Source organism: Microtus pennsylvanicus, chromosome 2 (assembly GCF_037038515.1).
Source record: "Microtus pennsylvanicus isolate mMicPen1 chromosome 2, mMicPen1.hap1, whole genome shotgun sequence".
Classification (NCBI taxonomy): Eukaryota; Metazoa; Chordata; class Mammalia; order Rodentia; family Cricetidae; genus Microtus; species Microtus pennsylvanicus.
In genome coordinates, this window is record NC_134580.1 from 99,843,929 (window position 1) to 99,862,072 (window position 18,144).

An 18,144-nucleotide genomic window follows, 5' to 3' on the forward strand; every position below is an offset into this window, starting at 1 on the left:
CACTAGCTTGCGTGGCAAGTATCCTTACCTGTTGAGTCAGCTCTCTGGCCCCACTTGTTTAGGTTAGTCTGGTTAGCCATGGAGCCTCAAAACTCTGCATGTCCCCACCTTGCATATGCTGCTATTGTATCCCCAGCTTTTTAGTTTGGGTGCTGGGGAGCAAACTCAGGTCCTAATGCAAGCACTTTACCGACTGCCATTTTTCTCAGGCTGTTTATTGAATTTTATGTTCATTTGTTTTCCTATCCTTATGGCATTTGAGGATATGGATCTTTTTCAGGGTCGTGCTGCAAAGCAGCGGTGTGGTGTTTTTCTAAGCTAATGAGCCAGTATTTTTCAAAGCAAGATCTCGGGACCTGCTAGCCTCAATATTACAGAACCCATTTAAGTGTTGATTGGGATCCTGGATCTCAATTCAGCAAGCTGAGGATTAGGAGGCCGGGGAGGTGGCTCCCTAGGTTAGAGCATTTGTCGCGCCCAGGCAGCACCCTCGGAAAGCTCCTTCATTTAGGGGGTGGAGACAGCTGTTTGTTGTTAGCCAGCCCAACGGAAAGGTGACCTGCTGGCTTAGTGGTAGATAAGACTTTATCTAAATGGGTAGTGCTTTAAGTGATTGAAGACACAAAAACAAAAAAATGCGCCTAAAGGCTTTCTGGCTCAGGGAATCCTGCCAGCTCCCTCAGGACCGCACGTCACTCGAGGCCCCTCCCAATCTCGCCTAGGTTCTAAAGGGTAGAGCCCAGCTGCTCTGGGGCAGAAAGATGTCTGGGTCCGACGTTGAAGTTGAGGAAAAGGCGGCATCCAAACAGTGTTCCCAGGTGCAGGTGAGACCTGATTCGGCCTGGGAAGGGGCTGCTAGACCCTGGAACCTGGCGCCAAGGAAAAGCCGTAATTCCTACCTTTTTTTTTTTTAAATTAGGTCGTTAAGTGTTGAGGAAAGTTTCCTACCAAATTTACAAATTACGGTTGGTTGGCCTTTAACCCACCCCTCGGGAGGCAGAGCCAGGTGGAACTCTGAGTTTGAGGCCAGCCTGGTCTACATAGTGAGTTCTAGGTCAGCCAGAGCTTGGTGGTGAGACCCCCTCACTCCCGTCAACAACAACAACAACAACAACAAAAACCTCCAAAATTGTAGGATGTGTCTCGGGTCCCTTTCCTCTGGCTCCCCAGCCTTTGCAGCAGTTACCGTCAGCTTTAAGCAATTACCGCTAACTTGAAGAATCTGACCTTTGGCGTAATTGCCTCACTTACAGACTTGAGGATAAGAAATGCCCTTCAGTGATTCCTTTCAGGTTAGAGAGTTAAGTATCCAGATTTTGGAGAGGGGAAAAGTTTCCTAACGTACCATCAGTTTGAATCATGTTGTTACTATGAAGTAGGAATTAGACTTAGGACGATTTGTTTAGTGTCTTGTAAGGAAGAACATAGGATCTGGATTTATAACGCTCTTTTCCTTTATTGCCCCAATAGGTGAATGAATATAAAGAAAATGAGAATAGTGATTATACTTCTTTGAGACCAGTACACACAACTTTAGGGAAAACAGCTAAGGTTTATCTTTCTCCATTTTCGCTCAGCAACACCAAGCTATTTAAATCGTCCAGATCCCCGTTTGAAAATAATTCTAACAATGCAGTGTCTCGTAAGAAGACGGGCCGGAAGAAAACTTGTAGAGAGGTTTTAACTTCGAAGATGAAGACTGTATCTTCCAAGGCAGAATCCCTTCTGCTGAAACCACCCTCGGATGCCCGTACTGAAAGTACCAAGCTGGAACCCAAGAACACGGCAGAGCCAGTGACTCTCAGTGTGAACATGGCAAGCAGCGACGAAGATAGTTCCCCAGGCCTGGTAAGAGTGGTTAGTTCTAGTAATCTCATCTCACTTTGAAATGAGAAGGTCTGGAAGGTGAGGTGGGGAAGGATTTCTAGCAAAATCTGTTTTATTAGCCAATGTAAATTTCAAAACATGTTTTGTGTCTGCACGTGCGTGTGTGTGTATCTGCACGCGAGTGTGCACGTATGTGCTCTGACACGCGAGTGGAAGTTATAGGAGTCAAAAGAAGGTTCTCAGGCATGATGGCAGGCACCTTTCCTGCAAGCCTTTTAATTTAGTGTAAATTTCATTGAGTTTAGTTTTATTTAAAATTTTTTATTATCATTATTTCATATTTCAAGGCAGATTTCTCTGTTTAGCCTTGCCTGACCTAGAACTAGCTCTGTAGACCAACCAAGCTGGCCTCAAACTTAAAATAGGCCTGTCTTCCTCTGCCTCCCGAGGGCTGGGATTAAAGACAGGTCACCAGTGTCCAGCTTAATTTCTAGTCTTTGAGATGGGATCTTGTTACATACCCTAGGTTAGCCTCCAATTTATAATCTCTTTGCTTTTGCCTTCTGAAAGTGCTGGCTTAACAGGTACGTACCACCATGTTTGATTGGAAATTAAATATAATTGATTAATTAGTTATTTCTTGTGATATATAGCAAAGTCTGGCCTGGAACTTACTGTATTGATCACACTGGTCTCTTCCTCCCACGGGCTGGGTTTAAGGTATCCTAAGTGTTGTGCCACCTTGCTTGGTTGTTTCTATAGTTTCTTTATTATTTTCTGAGCCGGGCTTCGACCTGGCTGTTTTGGAACTTAGTCTGTTGACCTGAGAGTCCTTGAATTTCCGCTGTGCCTCCAGGGTGAAGGGATTAAGGGCGTGGGCCATCCCTGCCCGGCTGCCAGAGTTTCTTAAAGATCTCTTGGTCTGGAACTGCTGAATTAGATTATGTTCAGACTACTGGATTTTAAATTAAAGCTGATTTTTGCTTGAATATAAGGAATAGAAACGACAGCCGTAAAGATGCTTAAGCAATGCTATGCTTGACTAAGATACATTTTTCTTCTTTGTTTAGAGACAAACTAAGATACAGCATTTACTTCCCTTCCTGCAGTGCTGGGAGTTGAATTTAGGGCCTCACACGTCCTCTAGGGAAGTAGGGGAGCGCTGCACTTGTGAGATAGACTTCCAGCCCCCTTTTTGCCCTTTATTTTGAAGCGGGGTCTTACTAAGTTGCCCAGGTTGGCTATGGAAATTTTGGTCCTTTTGTCTGAGTCTCTGTATTCTCTGGGATTACTTGCCCCCCTCACCATGCCTGGATAACATGATGACCACACGGTTCTCTAGTTTCTTCTCTTTTCATCATCATTGTTATTTTTTATTATGGTGCTGGGGATTGAGCACAAGGCTTCTGCATGCTACACAAGTACTGCCGCTGAGCATCCTGTCCTTGGGGTAGGGTGACAAGGCTCGCCCTGCTTTAGGAGTGGTGTTTAGCTTCGTTTGCACATATTATCTATAAGAGCAAGTATAGAATTTTATGAGAAAATTTGTGAATTTTATCTCCCAACCTCTCTACTTTCTACTAATTTTTGTTGTTGTTGTTTTGTTTTTAATAAAGAATTGCCCACCTCTTTTCTCTTCATTCTTCTAGCAGGGTTTCATTAAGTAGCTGAGGCTGGCCTGGAACTCACAATGTAGCCCAGGCTATTCTCAAACTTTTGGTGATTCTCAGCGCTGCAGGTCTGAGCCTCCGTGTGCATATTGCTTCATAAAGACTTTCTTGGGCCTGGGGACAAGTAGCTCAGTGGTGGAATGCTTGCCTAGCAAATGAGGCTTCAGGCTCAACCTCTGTTACCACAAACCAGCAAACAAAGGAATTGCTAAGCTTGGTGTGATGGTACATACCTTCATCCCAGCACTTTCAAGACAGAAGCAGAGGACTGGTACAAATTCACTACCAGCCTGGTCTGCATAGTAAGTTCTAGACCAGCCAGTGCTACAAATGCGATTGTCTGAAAAATAAAAAAGATCAACCTCAAAAACAGTTTCTCTTGTGGCTGGTGAGATTGTTCATGGGGTGAGGGTGTTTGCTCCTAAGGCAGATGACCTGTGTTTAATCCTTAGGGCTTTCATGGAGCAGAAAAACAGACCCCTGAAAGTTATATTTGAAACCTCCATATGTATGCCCACACACATACAAGTAAATACATACACACATAAAGAAATAACTGTAGTAGGTAAATGTAATAAAAAGAATTTCTTGAGCTGGAGAGGAGGCTCACAGGTTAAGAGCACTGGCTGCTCTTCCAGAGGTCCCGAGTTCAAGTCCCAGCAAAGTGCATGGTGGCTCACAGCCATCTATAAGAAGGTCTGATGCCCTCTTTCTGGCATGCATGCATACATATAGGCAGAACACTGTATATATAGTATAAATACGTCTTTTAAAAAAAGGATTACTTCTCCAAAACCACAGAGAAACCCTGTCTCGAAAAACCAAAAAAAAAAAAAAAAAAAGGATTTCTTAGTTGCTGATTACTTGTTTATTTTAGAGCTGGAGTCTCAAGTATTCCAGGTTCAGACACTTTTTGAAGCCACAGTGATCTTTAATTACTGAGACAGCCTACTCATATCCTCTGTTTTCCCTGAGGGCAGAGAGTGCTGGTGTTTGGTATGCGGGTGGGTTGTTCTGGATTGACCCCAGGGCTCTTGCTAGGGGAGCCCTCTCCTCTCCAATAGAGCCGCATTCCTAGCTCTTTTTTTTTTTTTTGAGACAGGTTCACTCTGGCTGTCCTCAATCTCAACTTTGTAGACCAAGTCAGGCTGGCCTTGAACTCAGTTTCACCCACCTCAGTCTCCCAAGCCTGGGGTTTAAAGGTGTGTACCGTCACACCCAGTGTTTTTTTTTTTTTTAATCGAAAAACTTTTTGAGCTTGGCAGTTTGTGCTTTTAATCCCTGCACTCAGGAGGCAGAGGCATGCGTGAAGCAAGTATGGTCTACAGAGCAAATGCCAGGACAGACTCCAAAACTACACAGAGAAACCCTGCCTCAAAAAACCAAATAAATAAATAAACAAACAAACAAATAATAAAATAAAAATATTTATTTTGTGTGTAAATGTATGTGTACTGGTTATGAGATCCTCTAAAAGATAAGTTATTATTATTGTTTTGGTTTTTTTGAGAGACAGGGTTTGTCTACGTAATGACTCTGGCTGTCCTGGAACTTGCTCTGTAGGCCAGGCTGGCCCCAAACTTTCAGAGGTCCACCTACCTCTGCCTCTCAAGTGCTGGAATTAAAGGTGTGCACCACCGCCTAGTTATTAGTATTTTTTTAATAAAGATAACTTTTTTCAAATAATTTATTTCGGGCAGTGGTGGCGCACACCTTTAATCCCAGCACTCAGGAGGCAGAGGCAGGCCGATCTCTGTGAGTTTGAGGCCAGCCTGGGCTACAAGAGCTAGTTCCAGGACAGGCTCCAAAGCTACAGAGAAACCACGCCTCAGAAAAACAAAAACAAACAAACAAACAAACAAACAAACAAAAAATCTGCCCTGTTCATTTGGGCTGGAGAGGGGGCTCACAGGTTAAGTTAAGAGAACTGACTGCTGTTCCAGAGGTTCTGAGTTCAATTCCCAGCAACCACATGATGACTCACACCCATCTATAATGAGATCTGGTGCCCAGAACACTATATACATAATAAATAAATAAATAAAAAAAAGAAATCCAAGGTCATCCTTGGCTACAGAGTTTGATGCCAGACTTCAGGGTGTGAAATATTGTCTTTAAAATAATTGGATAGTCAATTACTTAAAGCAATTTATTTAAGATTATTTTAGATGCATTGGTATGATTGGTGTCCATCCTCCTGGATTTGGAGTTACAGGCAGTTGTGAGCTGCCATGTAGGGTCTGGGAAGTGCCAGGTTCTCTTGAAGAGAGCCATTGCTCATAACTGCTGTGCCATCCCTCCAGCCCTAAAGATGTCTTTGGGCTGCTAGGAAATAGTTTGCTATAAGGGTATAAGGTATAAGGAAATAGTTTGCATGGTATTTGGCTGCTGATATTAGATCACACCATTTATTTATTTATTTGTGTGTTTGTTTATTTTGAGGCAGGATTTTTCTTTTTCTTTTTTTTTTTTAATTTTATTTTTCAAAATTTCCACTTCCTCCCCTCCCCACTTCCCTCCCCCTCCCTCATCCTTCCCCTTTCCCCCTTCCCCTCCAGTCCTAAGAGAGGGCAGGGTACCCTTCCCTGTGGGAAGTCCAAGGCCCTCCCCCCTCCATCCAGGCTTAGGAAGGTGAGCATCCAAATAGCAATAGGATCCCAAAAAACCAGTACGTGCAGTAGAGACAAATCCCAGTGCCATTATCATTGGTTTCTCAGTCGAGGCAGGATTTTTCTACACAGCCCTTGGATGTCCTGGAACTCATTATGTCGGCCAAGCTGGCCTCAAACTCAGATCTGTCTGCTATTCTCAAGTGCCGGGGTCAAAGATGTACACCACCACGATCTTACCTAACTATAGATTCAGATTCCCTTAATATTCAGTCCAGCAGAGATTATGGGCTGTTAGTTAAAATAACATGAAATAGAAGTTTGTACAGTGTGAAGAGGAATTCCTGGGTAGAGAATGAAGAATCTGGTTTTGTGTGTTGGTTTGTTATTAATGTGTGAAGTAACAGATTTTTTTGGGGGGGTGTATTTTCTAGGATGATTTTTCAGGATTGTCACCTTATGAGAGGAAGAGATTGAAGAACATCAGAGAAAATGCAAAATTTTTTGCTTCCCTTCAGTTATCTGAGGTATGTATGGTGTTTGTAATGGAAACCAAGATAAGATAATTAGATGATAATTTTTCATAATATCCAATGAGGGAAGGCAAAATTCAAGCAATGCTTGGTATAAGGTCAGTTGGTTTGTGGGCATTGTCCTCCTCCTCCTGTTTTGAGACAGTTTCCCCGGAACTCCCTCTATGGACTTGCTGGCCTTGGATTGACAGTGATGCGTCTGCCTCTGCCTTCTGAATGCCGAGATTAAAGGGGAGCATCACCACATCCAGCTTGTTTTTCTTTTTTCTCTCTTCCGTTTGTTTGTTTGTTTGAAGACAGAGTGTCTCTGTAGATGAGCCTGGCCTCAAACTCCAGGCTGGCCTTGGATTCAGAGATCTGCCTGCCTCTACCTCCTAAGTGCTAGAATTGAAAGGCCTGCAGCACCTCCTTCCTGCAGTTGCTGCTTCTTTGTGTGTCCTGTTAGACACTTGCGAGCCTGCTGGTGGGTGCTGCATGCTGTACTCCCCAAGCTTGAGATTGAGAGGTGGAGACTGGACCACTGTCTGTCTGCCTTTTTCTTCCTTTCTTCCTTCCTTTTTTCTTTTTTTAAATTTTATTGGTGTTTTGCATGTATGTCTGTGTGAGCATGTCAGATCCCCTGGAACTGAAGGTACAGACAGTTGACAGTTGTGAGCTGCCGTATGGGTGCTGGGAATTGAACCCGGGATCTCTGAAGAACCATCAGTGCTCTTACCTGCTGAGCCATCTCTCTAACCCCTGGACAATAGTATTTTAAGGTCATACATAGTAAGCCTGGCTACTATCCCAGTTAACAAGAACAGCAAAAGAAGCTTGTAAAAGCACTTAAAAAAACATATTAACCAAGAAGTTCCCAGTTGGATTTAATATTTAGGTTTTTTTTCAAAGATTTATTTATTTATTTTATGTGTGAGTGCCCTGTCTGCATGTATGACTTTATGCCAGAAGAGGGCATCAGATCCCACTATAGATGGTTGTGAGCTGCCAAGTGGGTGCTGGGAATTGAACCTGGGTCCTCTGAAGAGCAACCAGTGCTCTTAACTGCTGAGCCATCTCCCCAGACCCTTAATATTTAGTTCTTTAAAAGAAAAAGGTTCAATTTCTAGCACCCCCGTGGCAGCTCACAAATGTTTATGATTCTACTCTTAGGGCATCTGATCCCTTCTGGCCTCTGCAGGCACCTGGCATACACATGGGACATATACATACCTACTGACAAAGTACTCATACATGTGAAATAAAAGTAAATCTTAAAGTCGGGCGGTGGTGAATCTCTGAGATTGAGCCCAGCGTGGTCTACAGAGCAAATTCTAGGATTGCCAGGGCTACACAGAGAATCCCTATCTGGAAAAATAACAACAAAAAAAATCTTTCAAAAAAGATAATTTTATTGATAATGAGTAAAACCTACAACCTTTCTGGAAAGTGTCCAAATAGGTTTCCAGTACTAAAGATTTAATTCTATAATTTGTATATGTATGCATAGAAGTATATCTTTTGTGTGTTTACCTGTGAACATGCTTTATCTTTTTTTGTTTTTGAGAAGGTCTCACTATGTAACTCTGCTGGCTTGGAATTTACTGTGTAGATCAGGCTAGCCTCAAATTTAGAGATCCACTTGCCTCTTCCTCCGAAGTGCTGGGATTAGAGGTATGTGCCACCACGCTTTTTAATTTTCTTAACATTTAATTTGGAGAAAGAAAGAGGTAGGGCAAGGCCGAGTGCCAGGGTGCGCCTGCATGCTGTGGCACACGTGTAGAGGTCAAAGGACAACTTCGGGAGTGGGTCCTGGTGACTGAGTTCCAGTCATCAGGCTTGGCAGCAAGTCTTCTTACTGTCTCATTGTTTTTTGAGACAGTCTTGCTGTGCAGCCAGGCTGGCCTTGAACTTAGTAAATGTGTCCCTTCTTGAGGCTCCTGAACGTTGGGATATAGATGGGTATGGGCCACCTCACTTTGCTTATATTTTTAAGTTTGTTTTTGCAGTGCTGTGATTAAAAACAAGTCTGTGCATTCTAGGCAAGTGCTATGCTACTAAGCCATCCTGCCAGCCTGTAATAGTGTGTTCAATTAAATAACGTGTTTAATTATGTGAACCTATAAGCAGCTTGGCTCAAGGTACCAGAATACCAGTATATTAGATAGTGTCATATACTTCTTGCTTTTTTTTTTTCTTCCGAGACAGAGTTTCTCTGTAACTTTGGATCTTGTCCTGGAACTCACTCTTGTAGACCAGGCTGGCCTCGAACTCACAGAGGTTCACCTGTCTCTGCCTCCCGAGTGCTGGGAGTAAAGGCGTGTGCCACCACTGCCCGGCCATATACTTGCTTTCATTATTTTTTTTTAAAATATTTATTTATTATGTATACAATATTCTGTCTGTGTGTGTGCCCACTGGCCAGAAGAGGGCACCAGACCCCATTACAGATGGTTGTGAGCCACCCTGTGGTTGCTGGGAATTGAACTCAGGAGCTTTGGAAGAGCAGGCAATGCTCTTAACCTCTGAGCCATCTCTCCAGCCCCCTTGCTTTCATTATTGATGGTGTATTTATCTCATGTCTATTACCAACAATAAGTAATGAATCTTAAAAATCTATTTCCTTAATAAACTGGATATAGTAGCAAATACTTACTGTTTTAATGGGTAAACGGTGTAGTCATATGGTAGCATGTTCATGTGAAGGAATATTTTGTGTACTTTTCAGTCAGCTGCAAGGCTCCGTGGAATGATAAAGAAGAGACAGCAACCTGAATCAAAGAGGTAAAAGATGTGCTTAACGTTGGCTAGACTACGATATTTTGCTGAGGATTTTAAATTTGAGACATTGAATTGAGCCAGGCTGTGGTTGTGCACGTCCTTAATCTCAATACGGGAGGCAGAGGCAGGCAGACCTCTGTGAGTTCAAGGCCAGCCTGTACATATTTTCAATTCTGGGCATCAAACCTAGACTTAGAGCCTGCTAGGTAAGTGCTTTATCGCTGAGCTATATTTCCATCTCCTGGATCCAATTTTTTTTTTCAACCACTTGTAGCTGTTGGACAGCTTTTGTATATTTTCCCCATCTAAAGGTGACCATTATATGAACCCAGAGATTTATTTATTTGCAGAGACAAGGTGTCTCTATATAGCCCCAACTGTCCTAGAACTAACTCACTGTGTAGAACAAACTGGCCCTCGAACTTAGTGATCTGCTTATGCCTCCAGAGTGCTGGGATTAAAGGTGTGTGCGCCACCACTGCCCAGCCTATTTTTCTATTTTTTTAATTACAGTTTTTAAAAAATATTTATTTATTATGTATACAATATTCTGTCTACATGTATGCCTGCAGGCCAGAAGAGGGCACCAGACCCCATTACAGATGGTTGTGAGCCACCATGTGGTTGCTGGGAATTGAACTCAGGACCTTTGGAAGAGCAGACAATGCTCTTAACCTCTGAGCCATCTCTCCAGCCCTTGAATTTGTTTTTATAGAACATTAAGGTTTTGGTTTAGATAATTTTGAGACTTTATTAGGATCGGTGTGGCCAAGAGATAAATCAGTAGTTAAGAGCACTTGGCACTCCTGCAGAGTGCTCAAGTTTGGTTCCCTGCAACTACATTGGGAGGCTCACCATTACCTGTAACTCCAGTTCCAGGGCACCCAGTGCCCTTTCCTGACCTGTGAGCACTGTATGCATGTGGTGACAAATAAACAGGCGCGCACGCACACACAACATCAACAAAAAGCCAGTACAGCTATGCCTATTTCCCTATACAGTGTGTGAATATATCTATAGAACTCATTCCTAGATGTTTATTCCTTAAAATTACTAAACCCAGGACCCGAGAGATGGTTAAGTGGTCAAGAGCACACACAGGCTGCTCTCTAGGAGGCCTGGACGTGGTTCCAGCACCCGCCAGGCTGACTCACTAGCACCCGTATCTCCAATTCAGGTGATTGGATGCCTGCCCTCTGGCACTAGGCATACACATACACAGACATAAAAATCAATTTAAAAAGTCTTTAACAAGTTACTAAATACGTTTTACTATTCGGTGAGAAAAACTTGAGCATTTCCTTTACTCCTTTAGAAAGAGACCTAAGAAGAAAGAAAATGAGATCGGATGTCGAAGGTCCATGCGATTGTTGAAAGTAGACCCTTTGGGAGTTCCATTGCCAGTAGCTCCAACACAGCCAGAGTTAGAAGAAGAAGAAAATGTAAGAAAAAGTACAAATATAGTACATTTAGCTTAATCAAATATTGAAAATTTCAAAGTATTTGTAACTAGAGTGATTTTTTTTGTTTTGTTTCAGTTTTATTAATTTAATACTTAGGTATTGTATACTTAAAGAGATTTGAGTTGTTAACACTGGATATCTGTACTTCTGCAGGAACTTCTGGAGTTCTGGGTAAATTATTTCTCTTTGTGAGCTCCAGTTTCCACATTTAAAAAAATGGTGTCAACCCAGTGTTGGAGAAGCTAAGGCAGGAGATTGTCACAAGCTCGAGCTGGGATGCCTGGTTTGAGGCTACCTGAACTAGAGAGTAAGAGTATGTCTACAATAAGAAGAAAAGGAAATATCAAAAGAATGTTGTACTGATGATATTAAATAGAATCCATAGTTCTTATACTAAGGGTTTAGTAAGTAATTAATAAGTGGTAGCAATTAATACTGTGTAATATGTGATCAAACTGCTAAGGATTGGGCTGGGGAGCTGGTTCAGTGGGTGCAGTGCTTACTCTACGAATAGTACCCGAGTTTGAATCCCCAGAGCCCATGTAAAGCTGGGTATGGCACCATGCATTTAATTCCATAGTGAGGTGCGCAGCTGAGACTAGAGAACTCCAGAAACTGGAGGGCAGCTGACCTGGTGTGTGTGGCAGCAAACAATAGAGACCCTGTTTTAAAACAGGATAGAAGGTGAGGACCACCAACACCAGAAGCTGTTCTGACTTAGACATGCATGTCCACATTCACATAAACACATTACAGATACACAAAATGAAAATAAAGAGATCCCTTGATATAACTTTTAAACAGGTACTCATGTAGCCTAGGCTGGCCTTGAACCTACTGTGTATTTCAGGGTGACCTTGAATTTCTGATCCCGCTAATGCCTTCCCAGTTCTGGGATTAGAGGTATAATCAAGAGTAACTGCTTTGTGTCATGCATGCTAGGCAAGCATTCTGCCCGGTGGCATACATCTTAAGCTGTGGCATAGGCTGTCCTCAAACTCATGGTCCCCTGTCAGCCTCCTGAGTGCCTTGTTTGAACAGCCAGCCACTTTTAAATGCCTATGATGTGCCACTGTTGTTGATATTTCAACATCAGCAGTTGAAAATCAGGAAATCAGTGAAAATGAGGCCAAAACCTTGGCCCTTCCTCAGTTTATATTATAGGACAAACAGCCTTTTGCCTTTTCTTTTTGATAGCCTTTGTTACCTCCTGGGCCCTTAGAAATGATTCCTGAAAACCAGGATGACAGCAATGGACTGTTGTTGAAAGCGTCTTTGAAGACATGGGCAGAGATGAGCAAGGTATCATTTGGGAAGGCGTTCAGCTTTTAGAATCATCTCTTGAGGAAATTTCTGTGCGTATATATGAACTTAGTCCTTGATCTTTTCCAATGTTGCAGACAAGTAATGAGAAGACCGAGGAGAGACTGTCTAGCATTAAAAGGTAAGTTGAATTCCTTGCCTTTGTTTTACTTTTGACCTTTGTTTCATTTGTTTGGAGATGCTTGCAGTATGAAACTATAATATAGGGACTGGAGAGATGGCTCAGTAGTTAAAGAGCACTTGACTGCTCTTCCAGAGGTCCTGACTTCAACTCCCAGCAACCACATGGTGGCTCCTAGCCATCTGTAGTGGGATCAGATTCCCTCTTCTGGTGTGCATGAAGACAGAGCACTCATATACATAAAAGACATGAATAAATGTTGTATAGGACTTTAAAAAAAAAAGCTATTATAGGAAACCTTGAAAGTAGTGAAAAATCATCCCTACTATTTCTATCTACACTAACAGTTGTTTGCCTGTTTCCTTCTTTCATAGTGTTAAGGGTTAAACTAAAACTTTGAGTGTGCTAAACAAGTGCTCTACCACTGAACTAGCCCTATTTTTTTATACATATATATTATTTATTTACTTTCTGGGGGAGAGTGTTTCGAGACAGGTTTCTCTGTAACTTTGGAGTCTGTTCTGGAACTTGCTCTGTAGACTAGGTTGACCTCAAACTCAGAGCTCCACCTGCCTTTGCCCCCCAACTGCTGGGATTAAAGGTGTGCGCCACCACCGCCCGATTTATTTACTGCATATTATGACTGATCTTGAACTCACAGAGATCATCTTGCCTCTGCCTTGAGAGTGTTAGGATTAAAGAGGTGCATCACTGTACCCTGCCTTTCCTCCACTCTTAGACAATTCGGGCTTCTCTGTCCTTGGAACTAGCTCTTATAGACCAGGCTGGCCTCAAACTCACAGAGATTCGCCTGCCTCTGCCTCCTGAGTGCTGGATTAAAGGCGTGTACCACCACTGCCTGGCTTGGGTGAATCTTCTTACCTCAGTTAAATAATCAATATAATTCTTCATAGATATGCCCCCAGGCCAATTGGATCTTAGACAGTCTTTCATCACAAGTGATTCCAACGTCTGTCAAGCTGAAAATTAAAATTAAAGCCTGCACACAGTTAGGCCTTGACTTTGTAATCCTCACTTTTTTTTAAAGGTATATTTTATTATGTATATGGTGTTCTGTCTGCATGTTTGCTTGCATGCCAGAAGAGGGCATCAGATCTCATTATAGATGGTTGTGAGCCACCATGTGGTTGCTGGGAGTTGAACTCAGGACCTCTGGAAGAGCAGTCAATACTCATAACTAACCTCTGAGCCATCGCTCCAGCCCTATATCCTCATTTTTAAGTTGCTAAGATTTACAGGCCTTCAGTAGTAGGACTGACCCTGACACAGGGTGGAAACTATAAATGTGGAGACTTTATCTCAACCCTAACATAACATTGCTTGGCATATAGTATATATTCAGACTCGAATAAACGAATTCACATTTTACTTGTGTTCATATATATATTCACATACAGTTTTACACTGCCTTCTTGGATATTTGCACATTTACTAGAGCACACTTCTACCCATTTTGTATTTGGAGTTAGTTTCTGTTAAGTGTGTGTGTGTGTGTTTGTCTAAGTGCATTCATTATAGCAGACTTTTCTTAGGTTTACAGACATGGGGCTAATGAATCAAACGTTGAGGCCATCCTTATGGTTTTCATTATACACTATTGAATCGTTTCTTTAAAATCTTCTCTTCTAAAGTCTATGAACTTGAAGTACGTGTGTGTGCACAGAGTGACTCCCTCTGCCAAGCCATATCTCAGCCCAGTCATGTTACGTTTTAACTGTAGCCTCCTAAGTTCTGATGCCATCGTTAAAATTATTAAAATTAATTTTATAATCGGAAAATAATAACCTTGATTTATTTGGTTTCTTCTGTCATCAGGAAGTAGATATTCACCAGAATTTACTAGTTGTGCTTTTTTTAAAAATTATTTTTTACTTATTGGTACTATTAAAATTGTTTTTAACTTACCCTTTTTTGTAGCTACAAAGCCAAATTAAGTGGTATGGTCATCAGTGAAGCTACTGTTTGTAAAGTGACCAAAGGTGCCATCACCTCTGTGGCCCTCCATCCATCAGAAGAAAGAACCTTGGTAGCAGCTGGGGCCAAGTCTGGGCAAATCGGACTCTGGGATTTGGTGAGTTGATACTGCCGTTTGGGAGATTACCTAAAGTCTGCCTGAAGGAAATGTCTTAAAGAGAATAGCCTGGAACAATTATTTATAAATGTTGCTTGAGATTTGTGGTTTTGCACTTTATGATTCCAAATTTTAGAAATCTGACAGAATTTGAATTTGTTTTTTTTTAAAATATTTATTTATTATGTATACAATATTCTGTTTGTGTGTATGCCTGCAGGCCAGAAGAGGGCACCAGACCCCATTACAGATGGTTGTGAGCCACCATGTGGTTGCTGGGAATTGAACTCAGGACCTTTGGAAGAGCAGACAATGCTCTTAACCTGAGCCATCTCTCCAGCCCTTGAATTTGTTTTTATAGAACTTTAACATTTTTCGCTGGAGTATCTTTAGCCATCTGGACATAATTATCCGGCAGGAGACATTTAAATGTATGTGTGAAGAAATTGCATATGAAAAGTCTGTTTAAATTATGTTCAAATAGGGTTTGTTGTGATTTGAATTTTAGGTCTTCCTCCATGTTACGTTGAATTATTATTATTTTTTTTGAGGTTTTGTTGTTGTTGTTTTGAGGCAGTTATGTAGACCAGGCAGGTCCTAAACTCTCAGAACTCTGCTTGTCTGCTTGGGGTGACACCAAGTTTTGTTTTTTTTTTTTAACATTTATGTTATTTACTTTTGTTTTTAATGTAGAAATTTACGTGTGTGGGTAGTTTATTTATTTTTTGCGTATGTGCATGTGTTAGTGCCTGGTGTCCAGAGAAGCCAGAAGGGTATTGGATCCCCTGGGAACTGGAGTTGCAGACCGTGAGTTGACATGGGGTGCTGGGAAATGACCCGAATCCTCTGGAAGAGCTCTTAACCACGGAGTCGTCTCTTTAGCCTGTTTTTGTTTTTTAAATTGTACTTGTATTCCTGTGTGTGCATTGGGGTGTTCGTGCATGTTTGGAGGTCAGAGGTTTGTACCACTCTGGGGACTGCATCCAGGGCTTTGCATGTGCTAAGCGGGCACTCTACCAGCTGAGCTGCATCCTCAGCACCTTTTTGTTAATTTTTGTATATAATTTTGTTGTTTACTCAGCTGGTAGAGCCATTTACCCAGCATGCAGGAAGCTCTGCGTTTGGCTCTTAGGGAAAAGAACATTTCAGAATGGAAAAGCTTGACAAAAGAATTGATGATCATGGGACTGGATAATGGCTCAACTGTTCTTTAAGAGGCCCAGGTTCTATTCCTAGCACCCACATGGCAGCTCACAACCATCTGTAACTCCATTTCTAGGGAATCCAATGCCGCCTTCTGACCTTCATGTATTCATTTATACATAAAATTAAAATAAAGTTGTTGTTGTTGTTGTTTTTTGAGACAGGGTTTCTCTGTAGCTTTGGAGCCTGTCCTGGAACTCACTCTGTAGACCAGGCTGGCCTCAAACTCACAGAAATCCACCTGCCTCTGCCTCCCGAGTGCTAGAATTAAATGTGTGCGCCACCACCGCCCAGCTTTTTTTTTTCCTTCTTTTTTTTAAAGGCAGGGTTTCTATTCTGGCATGTCCTAGAACTTGGCTATGTTGATTAGGCTGTCCTGAAACTCACAGAGATCCACCTGCCTCTGCCTCCCTAGTGCTAGGATTAAGGCCATTACCACTATGCCTGGCTCCTAAAGTAAATCTTCAAAGAAAAAAAACCTGATGAGCAGGGCCAGGCATGGTGGCTCACACCTTTAATTCCATTTGGGAGGTAGGAGTAGGTTGATCTGTTTGTTCAAATCCAGACTGATCTACCTACTGAGTTCCAGTCAGCAAGGGTCTATAGTGAGACCCTGTCTCAAAACAAAACAACGACAAAAGAATTGCTGATCAGAACTGAAGTGTCTTTTTTATAGTTTTATGTATATGGATGTACTGCCTACATGTATGTCTTAGTGACATTATCATTTTCTGAGTATGGATGTTTTGCTTGAACTTGTCTTAGTGACAAGAATCTTTACCTGCTAAGCCTATCCCATTCTTTGTATTTATATTTTTGTTTTGAAAATAATTTTCCCCCTATGCTGTTTTCAGCTCGAGCAATCCTACTGTCTCAGCCTCCTGAGTAGCTGTGAGCAGAGGTGCATGCCGTCTCGGCTGGCAGGAGCCGGGTTTTTGTTCCCTTATTGAGAAGAGGCTAGTTTGATAGTCGTTCAAAGCTGGACATGTGAAATTAATGTGGTGGGGTATTGTTAAAGTGAATGTCAGGAAACAAAGAATTCCAGTATAAAGTTGTTGATTCTGGGCCCGTGAAATGCTCAGAGGATAAAGATGCCTGGTGACCCGCGTTCGACCTCAGAATTCCTGGTGAAAGGAGAGAACTGACTCCGACAGGTGTCCTCTGACTTACACACGTATGTCATGGCCTCTGTATGGTCATGTTGTACACACATGTTTTTAAAAGGCTGCTGGTTCTGATTGTCTGGGAGAGTGAGCATGGTTAGGCTAAGCAAAGACTCAATTCCTATGTAAATACTTTAGTGATATGAAGACATAGCAACATCCAAGGCCACATCCATTACCGCTCTTCACTGGTTTTGTCTTTCCCCTCACCAACTCTCTTCCAGACCCAGCAACATGAAGATGAGCCGTATGTTTTCTATCCCCACAGTCAGCCCGTTAGCTGTCTTTACTTCTCACCCTCCAATCCAGCCCACCTGCTGTCCCTGAGCTACGATGGCACATTGCGGTGTGGGGACTTTTCCACTGCGATTTTTGAAGAGGTAACCGTTAATGTGTTTACTAGCTGACATCCGAGAATATTCTGGATTATTTATTAAGTGGTACACTTGGTTGTTGTGTGGTGTTTTACTCTTGACTATTTTGGGGGGGGCGCCACCCAGCTCCCAAATAAATCACACGTGGAGGCTTGTTCTTAGTTATGAATGCCTGGCCTTAGTGTGGCTTGTTTCGTGCCGACGTTTTTAATATATTATCCTGACTACCTTTTACCTCTGGGCTTGTATTTTTCTCTATTTCTGTATACCTTTCTTTGCTTCTTTCTCCTTGGCTTGCTGGGTGGCTGACCCCTGGTGTCCTGTTCTCCTTGTTCTCTTGTTTGTTCCTTGTTCTTCTCGTTTTCCCTTCTATTTATCCTCTCTACCTGCTAACCACACCTATTTATCCTCTCTACCTGAGAACCCCACCTATTTATCCTCTCTACCTGAGAACCCCACCCATTTATTCTCTCTACCTGCTAACCATACCTATTTATCCTCTCTACCTGAGAACCCCACCTGTTTATCCTCTCTACCTGAGAACCCCACCTATTTATCCTCTCTACCTGCTAACCACACCCATTTATCCTCTCTACCTGAGAACCCCATCTATTTATCCTGTCTACCTTCTAACCCCACCCATTTATCCTCTCTACCTGCTAACCACACCTATTTATCCTCTCTACCTGAGAACCCCACCTATTTATCCTGTCTACCTTCTAACCCCACCTATTTATACTTTCTACCTGCTAACCTCACCGTGTATCCTTGCTCCTTTTTGCTATTGGCCCTTCTCTTTATTAGGAATACCAGGTGCTTTAGACAGGCAAAGAATCACAGCTTCACAGAATTAAACAAATGCAGCAAAAACAAAAGTCACACATCTGAAAATAGTATTCCTCAACACTTGATTTCTGTATCAACCGTACTGAGAGAAGTTTGTAGTACCAGTTAGGGACTAAGTTTTAAAAAGAATTCTAAACCATTTATTCTAACAACTACCATAGCA

General features: G+C 42.2%; 1 protein-coding gene across 4 annotated transcripts in view; it reads left to right on the top strand.

The window, feature by feature from the left end:
• Wdr76 (WD repeat domain 76) overlaps positions 1-18,144 on the top strand; it is a 33,176-nt gene that overhangs the window by 1,998 nt on the left and 13,034 nt on the right. Inside the window, exons 2-10 of one of the 4 annotated variants that reach the window (XM_075961984.1) lie at positions 723-824; positions 1,471-1,848; positions 6,541-6,633; positions 9,344-9,399; positions 10,712-10,838; positions 12,057-12,161; positions 12,260-12,303; positions 14,242-14,395; positions 16,986-17,141. In XM_075961984.1, the coding sequence (XP_075818099.1) occupies positions 762-824; positions 1,471-1,848; positions 6,541-6,633; positions 9,344-9,399; positions 10,712-10,838; positions 12,057-12,161; positions 12,260-12,303; positions 14,242-14,395; positions 16,986-17,141 (1,176 nt within the window). In that variant the 5' untranslated portion in view covers positions 723-761. Of the gene's footprint in view, positions 1-722; positions 825-1,470; positions 1,849-6,540; positions 6,634-9,343; positions 9,400-10,711; positions 10,839-12,056; positions 12,162-12,259; positions 12,304-14,241; positions 14,396-16,985; positions 17,142-18,144 lie in introns of those variants that run through there. The other 3 variants (XM_075961985.1, XM_075961983.1, XM_075961982.1) reach the window with 3 other exon arrangements.